We start from the raw sequence: 11,083 nt of genomic DNA, 5'->3' as shown, positions 1-11,083 counted from the left end.
CAGGTGACCCGATTTTGGCACTGCACTATACATAATTGGATTTGCTTCCATCACTGAACATGAATAACTTGTTATCACTTCTTATACTGCAGAAAGGCTCGCACAGTCCGGCAGACAAAGCTCACACATCCTCTCCGTCATGGCAGACCAGAGCTGATTGTATGGATGCAATATACAGAGCCCAGCATGTGCACATATTGTACAATGTACGCCTTAATTTTTTTTGTTTGTTTGTTTGTTTTATTTCACTGGTGAGAGCCTCTTCAGCAGTTTCTTTCCCTTTGACAGCAGTCCTTTCTTCTTCTTGTTTGCCAGGTCCTGCGGGTCCCGGGGGTCCAGCGGGAGGTGGGGACCCCTCGTTGGGCTGAGGGGTCTCATGGTGCCGGGGAGGAGGGGGCGAACGATGGGGGACGGCGCTCGAATGGGCGTGGTGTCATTGGCGACCGTGTCGGTGGTTTCTGTGGTCGCCTGTGGAGAGAAGTGATGGGGAGGTATGGAGGCATGGGGCAACGCATTACAAATGAAGTAACACGTTTCAAATGAAAGACTGTATTAATCTCCCATCAAAAGTTATTTACATTCAGAAATTGTATTCTATTTCCCCAGTAACATGGAGTGATGGGAGATTTTAGCAGGAAAAGAAATATTTTTTTTAACAAAAACATTGTAATTGTCTTTTAAAGTGTGATTCAGATTAAAACTGCATCAAGAACGTGTTGAATATTCATGACAAAAGAAGCTGACTGAAACTACCGCATAGAGTTTAAATACATGGTGAATCCCAATTGTGATTGTTTCAGTTGTGGCATTAATCAATACAGCTCAGAGAAAAAAAAACTACAATAACTAAAAGTGGCAGACGGTGATTAGTTTACGTTGGATCCAATCGATCATGGGAGGAAGTAAGCTTTTGGCACTTTTAGCGTTGCCAGATAGCACATTTAACATGTGGTTGTCTGCCAGAAATGCTGAAGTTAGATTTCTTTAATATTAGTTGCTTGATGCAGTAAAATGTCATGAAAGATGAGATGTTTGCCAAAGCAGGTTCAGAGGATCAGTTTTCTTTAGTATAAATCATTTAACTCGGGATCATACATTTCACTACATGCGTATAAAAACATTGCTTTTAAAAACACTCTTAGCGGCAGTATGAAGTACTGTCTGTCTGCCTGTTACACAAAATGTAAAAGATAGTAGAGTTGTGTTATTTTCACTCACACATTGTACAAAGAGGAGAAACACCGAGGAAGAAGCCATTAAATGTTGAACACAAAATCAGCACACCACAGAGCTGAAGGGAAGAAGTCCACCACCGGGAGGCCATGAGGGAGCGTACAGTTACAGTCGAATACGGGACAACACCCAGGGACACAACTGTAGATACCAGGCTTCATCTAATGCAGCAGCTGAGAAACACAGGATGGAGTCACACAATTTGTTTGCCCTGTGATTAACTTTTTGTAATTCAAAGACAATAAAGATTTCTTATTTAAAATGATCAAAACGTGAGTGATGATCAAAAACAGATGAGTTACAATATTTGGTCTTTATGTATAGACTGACTGTTGTTAACTGTGGCATGTATGGTTTTGAACAAATTGAAAATGGCTGCACAATCTCCTATATGCACAAATTAAAAACTCCTGACAGTAGACATGCATTCTAATGTTTAAAATGGAAAAAAAAAAAAGGCAGAAACTATCTTAGGAAGGCTTCACAAATTGTTTGTGTAATATCAGCATGACGCCTCACAGCCTTTCGCCGCGGCCACAAGCTGTGTGCATTAGAGCCGCCAGTCTGGTATCTCAAGTTGCCAACTTACTGTACAAGGCAGACAGAGCCAGTTATGGTGTGAAATGAACAATCTTCCTCTGTTTGTTTTTGTTTTGCCAAGCGGGTGAGGAAAAACAAAAAAGAAATCAGATGCGGCAGCACTGTCACTGTCGGTAAAACCCACACCACTATGACAACAGAAGAAAACAACGACAACAACAACGACACCAACACACATGAACACAGAGCGCAAACAAGAATGTTTTTAATATCCAATTTTTGTCTTTTTATTGTTTCATTGTAACAATACAGTATGGATGTCTCACTGCTGCGGTTAGTTTAGTCTCTCGAGCTCAGAGCAAACATGGCATATCCACTGTCGACAGGGCTGAAAAATAGATCTGATGTGTGTGCAAGATACATAAAGAAACAAAGCCTCTCTAAGGAAACACAGCATTCAAGCCAAGAAAGTTATTATAAAATGTATCAAGTTTGAAAAAGGCATGCTTTTCTCTCTTTTTCAAATATTTTCCTTTAGTGTCATCGAGTAGCAACTTCTTATGTGGTAATAAAGCACTTAATAATACTATAATTATACACAATAACCACAACTGATTTTGTGTTTCAGTGCAAAGAGGTACCAAATTGTCTTGTGTGAGGAATGAGTTGAGCCTTTTTCAAGTCCTCCTTAACCAGTGCTACATGCAAAAACAAACCACCCGCCGGGCTCCCACAGTCTATCCTCTCTCTCTCTGTCCAGGTCAGGCTTTGCGTCTTCCTTTCTCTGAGACTCAGAAAGGTGTCAACACTGGACTTTGTTTTTGTCCCCCCTTTTGTTTTGTTCTTTTTTCCTCAAAGGGTGAGAGGTGGAGGGAGGGAGGTTGTTAGTCTGTATAGAGTCACCACTGTCACCACATGGACAAACACACACAATGAACAGCACACAGACGGCAAGTGGAGGAGGAAGCGAGAGACGGAAATCAAGAGAGAGGACGGAGGATGGATGAACACAGGGCCTAGCGCTGAGAGCGGCGATGGTGATGTACCCGTTTGCCCTCCGAGACGGAGGCGGCAGCAGAATTGGTAGGGGGCCGGCTGGCAGGCTCTTCCTGGGGGTAGTGGGACGGAGTATCGGTCAGATACACCTCCACATCATCAGGCACTTCTTCCAGGAAGTTTGAGGGGACCAGACCACGGTGGCCATTCATTTCACCCTGTGGATGGCAACAAGGGGAGGGCGTCAGCGGGGTTAAGGAGGAGAAACCAAGTTACAGCCAACAGTGGGCGAGCAAAGCTTATTCCAAATGTGCTTGTTTAATCAAGCTCTACACAACTACATCCAACCAAGATTTCCACTCAAACAAACTCACATAATAAAACCCATCCTCGTCGATATCTCCAAACACAGCGATAATGTCGCCAGCACAGAAAGTCAGCTCCGCCTATCAGAGACACAAATAAGGGAGTGAAATCCAAGAGAAGTGTTATTAAATTTATATCTAAAAAGTAACTTCTTTTATTAAAATTTTTTCTAATCTATGACTATATTTTGAGAGAAAATCTGAAATCACATATCATACAGGTGTGAAAACATTTTGAAAAAGTGAACATGTGAGGTGACTCACAATAAAAGATGCAGTTTAAACACCTTGAAATACAAGCTGTAAAAGAAAAAAACAGCCATAATGTCTTTTCGTTGATGTCTGTTTGTTGGGTTTCATGTTGCGGATATTGAAGTTAGGAAGCTAATCGGCTAGCCCCAGACTGTCCCATCTTAAAAAACCAACACCTGTTCTGTCCTCAATTGAATACATTTAAAAAATAAAATGCAAATTTAATAGGAAACAGAACAACTGTTAAAGCTTTCCATAATAATTACCTGAAATGAAAATTTAAAAAAAAAAACAGAAAGAAATGCTGCAATGAGGAAAGGAATTAAAAATTGTTGGATACAACTGTAGCTCACTTCCATCACCTAATGCACATAAGTTACTAGAATTTTACACACATGAACCTTTAATCTCAGTAGAGGTGACAGAGGGAATGAATACTGAAAATGTGTACTTACGGACAATGGCTATATTGCACTTAATTACAGGAAATTGTAAAAATGCAAAATGCAAGTCTTCAAAACTACTGGTTTGTTGTTTCTAACCTACATTAAACAGAATGGAACAGATGGGACATTTGATTGAATTCACCAGTAACAAATGATATTCAAAGCATAACCATGAAGGAAGCCAAAGATTAACAAATGGCATATAATTAAATAGACAAAAGTGGATTAAAAGCTGGATTTTCATTGGTTCAATAGATTAACTGATTAAAAATGCAGTTTAAAGTGTTTGAATATTAACCCAAATTATTTGTGTTCTCACAAATTGTATGAGAAAATACGACTTGCTCAAGATAATCTGAGTAGTTTTCAGCAGTCAATCCAACCATTGAGTATTTGTACATTGAGCAGTAGGTGATACCTCAACATCAACATTAGGCGAGCTCTCTCTGGGGTCATAGTCATATAAAGCCACCATCCTCCTGGAGGCCTGATCCCGACGTTGAGCTCTTCTGTTCTGCTCTGTAAACAGTAATACAGATATTTCACCAGCTTTTGTCACTGCATATTCTCATTTACAGACATTTGAATCAGGTATTTACTTGTGCATGGACCTGCATGTGCTTGTGTGGTACCTATTCTGTCCACAGGGGTGCTGAGGGGGAGAAAGCCCTGTTTGATGAGCTGGTCCATAGTCTCCTCGTCATCGGCTCGTATCTCCGACACCATGTTACAAGGGATCAGCCCCATCCGGCCCCTCACTTCTCCTCTGTAAAACCCATCTGTATCTTTGTCACCATATATCTGGTAAATAAAAGAGAGAAAGAGTAACGTTGAAAACTCCTGCCGCTGTTACTTGAGGTACCTTCTTGTTGACTGTCTTTGTGACTGAGTCTGAAAAGCCCACCCTGATGATTTGCCCCTCTTTGAAGGGCAGCTCCTCGTCAGCTGCATCTGGGTTAGGGGACATGGACAGAGGATCGTAGTCGAAAAGGGCCACAAAGATCCGAAAGGACTCTTCAGGCTCTGACTCGTCGTAGTACGTGGGAGAGCGGCGATCTCGATCCCTGTAGCCATCTTAAAGACACAAAGTACCAAAACAAAATCCCATCATCCAGAATTAGTGGAGGACAAAGTGAGAAATGTGGCCCGGCATACGCAACAGGCATTTCTTAGTGATTATGAACACTGAATTCAAAAGTTTTTGTTTATGCCGCCTGTGTTTATGATGTTTGGTCACAGATGGAGCAAATATCAGAGCTCGCCAACAAAACTATGAAAATCATTTGCTGCCATTTGTACAGAGTGAACCATTACAGTGGGAGATTGTGTTGGTCGTAGCCATGCTTCAATCAAAAGATGTGTCCTCCTCATATCTTATTGATTTGATCGTGCAATGCTGTGTGACAGATTTTATATTCTCATCTCGTATTTGTGATTCTCAACATGCAGAAAGGAACCTGTGATCACTTTGACATAGTCCCTGTAGCATACATGCATGCATTCAAAACACAGAACGACACACAGGTGTGTTTTCTTTTTTTAATCTATTATCAATATGTTTTGAGTGACAAATGAGGAGTGAGACGAACTATGGCGCAATACGCAGACAAAACGTGATCTATGGACATGACACAACGTCGTCAACAGACCAGACTGTGACATGCCGGCTAGAAAAAGACTACAAAATCCACTTGAGACAAGAGATACAGCTTTTTTGTATAAATTCCCCTCACTGCAAGAAAGAGGTGGCAGTCCTGCAGAGGAAGCCATATAGCAATGTAATCTTAGAGAAAACGTGTATGAGATATTTCTGGTTCTGGGCCAATATATAGCTGTTGCAGTGATTGCATGGCTTCACGAGCAGTTCTGTGATAAGATCAGAGATAACCATGAGGAAGGACAGTCTTTAAAATACACTTAAATACACTTTCAAAGAAATTCAAAGAGGAAGCAACAGCAACAACAATGTAGCCATTGTTAAATGTCCATCTGATATCTCTTCAATCATGCACATATAGTCCCATTCTACGTCTATCAGGTGCAGTGGTGCCGGGGGAGGGGGGGGGGGGGGGGGGGGGGGTTCAGTGCAGAGAGTGCAGAGTGTGAAGCATTCCCTGAAATCTAAAGTAAATCATTGGTAATCTGCAGTTGTGGAAAGCTTCATCCTGGACCGAGGGCCTGGCTTGCCAGTGGGTCCACCATTTCAGTGCAAGGCAGTCATGCTGTTCAACTGGAAGCATAAAAATAACTTGAATCTTAACAGGACAAAAGAAACAGGCGCTTGCAAGTGTCCACAGCTACTTCTTGCCATGTTGCCAGGTGCTGGTGGCCTTTCTGCTGCCATGCTGTGGTGGGAAAAAGAGGCCTGCCGGCACATACCATGGGGTGACCTGGTGCCGCCCATGTGCCTGCGGGATGACCACGTCCTGTTCCGAGCTACTCTGCCATAGTAAACATCCTCGGTGATCCCCTCACTGTTATTCTCAGAGGTTACCTCTATGGGAAACACCAGTTAGAAGGTGGTGGGATTACAAAGCAAAGCTCAAGTTTAGCCCTTAAAAAATGTAACATTGACAAACTGCGTTGCCTCGTAAAATTTACAACACCTCTTCCAAAAAAGTTGGAAATTTGTGAAAGATTAAATAGCAACAGATTGCAATAATGTGTAAATCATTTAGACATGGTGTTTTTCAAACGATGGAAGAGTGAGACCGTCCTTAAATAACTTCAGTCACATTGAGAATCCCAGTTCCCACAATGTTCACGCTGCATGTGCTTTGTTTTACACCAGGTCATCATTTAAGTCTGAAACTCAGACTTCCTAATGTTTTTCACATCCTGAAATATGATTGTTGCTGGCTGTTGGGGTCCATCGGAAAAAACAGGCAGAACTCCCATCCAGGTACATGCTTTTACTTGGTCTTTTCAGTATATAATGTCTACAAGGACAGTTTTGTACTAAGGCCAATTTTAAAACTTTTAATTTGATTCACATTAATTCATTTCTCAACATGTGTCCAGTTTAGAATAAAGAAAATCATATTTAACATTAAACTTGTTTTTGTTTTTTGTTTTTTGAGAGCCACCACAGTGGGATTCTAATCAACAAACTTCAGGTCACAAGCTCTCTTCCCAAACGTCTTGCCCAAAAAAATGAATTGTATTTTAAGCTTAATGAGTTTAAATGATTTTCACATCACTTTACTGTTTTTTTTCTTCATTTTGCATAACATCCCATCTTTTTTGGAACTTTGTTGGCATAAGATCGTAACAAGTATAGCCAGGAAAAGCAACATGTTCTGCAAAGGTAAATCTCTTCATTATCTGAGTCAGAGACAGTTAAGTAATGTCGTTAAAATCAGTCAGGTAGAAGGTATGAGCATGGTTCGTAGACAAAGAGGTGATCTGGTGACACAAAGAAGCTAATGAAAGCTTTAAAAGATACAAACACTGCTGTACCATGGCACAGGAAACATGGAATTTCTACTTCTTTCTATGCGTTCGCTGATACCGACCGATAGATGGGACCATTAGAGGTCGTCTGTGAGGCTGGGGCCCGCCTTGATGAATCCGTCTCCCTGTGTCTCGATCATGACGGCCTCCAGCCGAAGAGTTTGTCTGGAATATATTCAAACACAGAGAGCAGTCCCAGACATTAAGCTTGCATTTGCACATAGACACGCAGACAAACTCATAAAGCAGCATGTGAGAAAATGCACGCCAACATACAAACTGTAGACATAATCATGCAGGCAGGCACTGAAACATAGACGAGGAGACACACATTCAAACACACACAAGCCCATTGGAAGATTCAACCACTGAGGAACTAAGCAATCACTGGTAGCAAACTACAAAGTAAATACTTTCACTAATGCAAAGATGCCACTAAGCATGCTTTGAGTAATACCACTCAAACTGTTCAGCCCAGCCTTTCTCTCCCCTCCTTCCTCTGTTTTCCAGACAAGTCTACAGCAAACCAGCTCAGTCTATCTTTGTTTCCCTCAAACGCAACCTGATCAAACTTCACCTTGCTATCGCTACACCAATACACCTGTTCACTGGTGATGATGGATATCATTTAAACTAACACTGCAAAGGTAAAGTCAGCTCCTGTTTACAACACAGTAAGCCGTGATCACACTTTGAATGGGTTCAATCATCAATAGTTCCTCTTTGCAAGAGCAGCAACTGAAATAGTTAAAAACTGATTCTGCCATAACATGATTGCAAGGATGCACCATTTGTGGGAAGGAACCATCTATGCTGGATTTCACAAAGGCAAGAGTCCTTCCTATCATCCAGGAAACTCTCAAATCTCATTACATGAGAAGTATAGATTGGAGAAATGTGCTCTTTCTTGTCTTAGGGATTATCTGCGAACTTAACAAACTACCCACAGTAAGTATGGACATGTTTGTTTGCTAGATTATTTCTTTGTTGTAACAATACTCCTTGGGAATGAGTTTTACACCAGCGGGCCCCCAACACCCGGCCGTTTGGTACCAGGCCGCACAGAAAGAATAAATAACTTGCATTATTTCTGTTTTATTGATTATCCGAGTCTGAACATTCTTTTATTTAAAAAAATGACCGACTGCTCTCGGTTACATCTGTCTAGGACTCACATTGGTCTCGGTCCCGTGATACATTGGTGCTGATATTAAACCCACAAGCAGCAAAATGACGAAAAAAAACAGTAATCTTTGGAAAGTTTCTTTGCAAAGGGGAAAAGACCCAGTGAGGAGACAGAAGAATAACATACAAGTAGGAAGACATACAAGTTCACAGTGGATTAACGTTTATTATTATATTTACAAAATGCCACAGTTTTTGTGTTGGTCGTATCATTTTATTTTGTTGTATTTATCCGCCACACCTTAAGGCCAGTCCGTGAAAATATTGTCTGGCAAAAAAGGTTGGGGACCGCTGTTTTACGCCACTGAAAATCCTGTTTATTTTCCTTTAGATGATGCCTGATATGGAACATTTGTGGGATGAGCAGCAGAGCTGAACATGGGCCAAATCTACTCTGCCAAAGCCAAATAGATGTCCTTTGCTGTTGGCTCTTATTTGTGTTGTTTGATGGATTAAATGATTGAAATCTGAAGAAAGAAGACACACTGAATACAGACTATTTACTGGTTGAACAAACAGTAGCCTCTGTAATGTGTCGAAGAACCATACCATGCCATACCATTGCTATTCTTTAACCAGCGTTTGTTGAAGGTAGGCCAACGTGGTTGTGTTGATCAGCCTGATCAGGATAACAGCACATTAGAGCTGATCCAACATTCAACAGGTTTGAGGTCAAGACAGCTGGCAGGCCACTCTATCTCTCCAGTTCTGCATTCTGAAGGCAGTTTCTAATTAACCTCACTCTGTGGGGTGCCCATCATCATCTTGGAGGACAGTTCGGTATCAGACTGTGGTAATATGGGATTGTCACTGTTTACAGAGTTTAATCTCGATATCGCTCTGCTTTGACAGCTGTCAAAGAAAGTCAAAACAAGAATCAACAGCAAGATTTGGAAAATGTTCCATCCCAAAAAATGTATTTAGCTTTCAAATGTAGCAAAACACAAGATCGAAATAATCAGGCTTTCCGGTGGTATAAAATGCATTGCTGTGGCAATCTTTCTGCATTAAAAATCCAAACTAGACAGTCATAAAATTGAACATTTCATTTGAGTAGCACTGGTGGCCTCGAGGTCAGTGAAGTGAATGTCTAACTGGAATTTGGCTGGTGCCAGCACAGGTCACTTCTGCGCGGTCCCTGAGAAAGGCCCTAAAGCCCCAACTGCTCAGCAAAAAGGACATCTGGTGTAAAACTTGATCCAAATCCAACATGTGAATCACATGATTTGCTGCGGCGAACCCAGAAGAACCCAGAAAAAACAAAAACGAAAAAAAGAAAAAAAACCTGTGTTTACATAAATGTTTTTAGTGTACGGAACAACGCTTTGTTCTGATTTTGACAAAGTGTGTTCAATGTATGGTTGACACCTCTGGTAATGCAATGTATGGCTTAAAGCCTTCAATGTGGGCACAAGGATGAGGGGTTTTGAAGGATCCTTGAAATTTCTCTGAAGGAGGGACTCTGTCCTTTGGCGGATGGTGATGGTGTAGCATCCTTGAAAGATGGAGTGATGCAGAAACACCCCTGGTCTTTTTTTCTGTTTTCCATGCTACCATAACCTGCCTCTGCTCTCCAAATCTTTAGGCTGAAGCAACCCCTGCTTCCCTTTTAGGTTTTTCTTTTTTTTTTTTTTCTCTATAAATTTGAATTATAACTCAGCACACACACTTACAACACATACTAAATGCAAGTCAAGGCATCAGTCTCAGTTGAAGTATCTGTGCCTGTGCAGTTCACTACATAATCATAAATTTGGAAGGATGACTCTTGGGGTTTTATAATAAGTGCAAAGAACTGCACCTTGGGTGTGTTGTGCGAGTTGCGTCGACGTCCCTCTTCCAGCTGCATCTCAGAGTACAGCTCCTCCTCATCCTCTTCCATGATGTCAGACAGGTCAGAGCCCCGGCTGCTTTCGCTGTGATATTCTTCATTGTGACTATAGTGAGGCTTTTGGTCGTTACGCACACAAACACAAACACACAGACGCAGTTGTGTAAGTCCCCAAACAAACATGTATACATACATACATACACACATACATACATACACACATACATACGTACATACGTACATACGTAAAAACGTACATACGTGCACACACCAAACATACATGGATGTGCAAAAATACACACAAACACACGCGCACACAAAGAGACAAAGGCTAAAAAAGTGTATGCATGCAACCACCCAGACGTACATGCACACACTTCCAAACGTACACACGCATGTGAGGTTTTCCAATGGACAACGCATCGGTGCTGCAATTCAAAAGAAGAAAAAGGATTGATGGCTCGTCCCAGTGTCGCTCTTACCGGCCTCCCCAGCTCCGAGCCTCTGAGGAACTCATCGACTGAGGGTCCTCTCCGACGGCCGCGTGCAAACCCTTCTTCATCTTCTTCTTCCTCATCAGAGTGATGCTGGTGAAATGTATGACCCTGCTCTCCATATCTGCCCTGCCTCCTGTCTCCCTGAGTACGTGCATGAAAAATTGGACATGTGAGTCACAGTAACAGTAAATGATTACTTTCACTTCTGCAATTATTACTTTCGTCGTTTTTTTTTACTTTTTTAGCAGAATCCTAAAATGTTTTAGTGGATGAGATAAACATAGG

General features: G+C 41.5%; 1 protein-coding gene across 1 annotated transcript in view; it reads right to left on the bottom strand.

Annotated features, from left to right (window-relative positions):
* Positions 1-240: 240 nt before the first annotated feature.
* Positions 241-11,083, bottom strand: part of rimbp2a (RIMS binding protein 2a) — a gene marked incomplete at both ends in the record, with an annotated part of 68,632 nt that continues 57,789 nt past the window's right edge. Inside the window, 10 exons of the mRNA XM_080510589.1 lie at positions 241-468; positions 2,820-2,987; positions 3,144-3,215; positions 4,251-4,351; positions 4,465-4,633; positions 4,737-4,906; positions 6,212-6,328; positions 7,348-7,450; positions 10,272-10,418; positions 10,784-10,939. Of these exons, the coding sequence (XP_080366715.1) occupies positions 241-468; positions 2,820-2,987; positions 3,144-3,215; positions 4,251-4,351; positions 4,465-4,633; positions 4,737-4,906; positions 6,212-6,328; positions 7,348-7,450; positions 10,272-10,418; positions 10,784-10,939 (1,431 nt within the window). The remainder of the gene's footprint in view (positions 469-2,819; positions 2,988-3,143; positions 3,216-4,250; positions 4,352-4,464; positions 4,634-4,736; positions 4,907-6,211; positions 6,329-7,347; positions 7,451-10,271; positions 10,419-10,783; positions 10,940-11,083) is intronic.

This window comes from Blennius ocellaris, assembly GCF_963422515.1.
Source record: "Blennius ocellaris genome assembly, chromosome: 15".
NCBI classification, from domain to species: domain Eukaryota; kingdom Metazoa; phylum Chordata; class Actinopteri; order Blenniiformes; family Blenniidae; genus Blennius; species Blennius ocellaris.
Note: the sequence above shows the minus strand (reverse complement) of the source record. Positions and strands in the feature narration are given on the sequence as shown.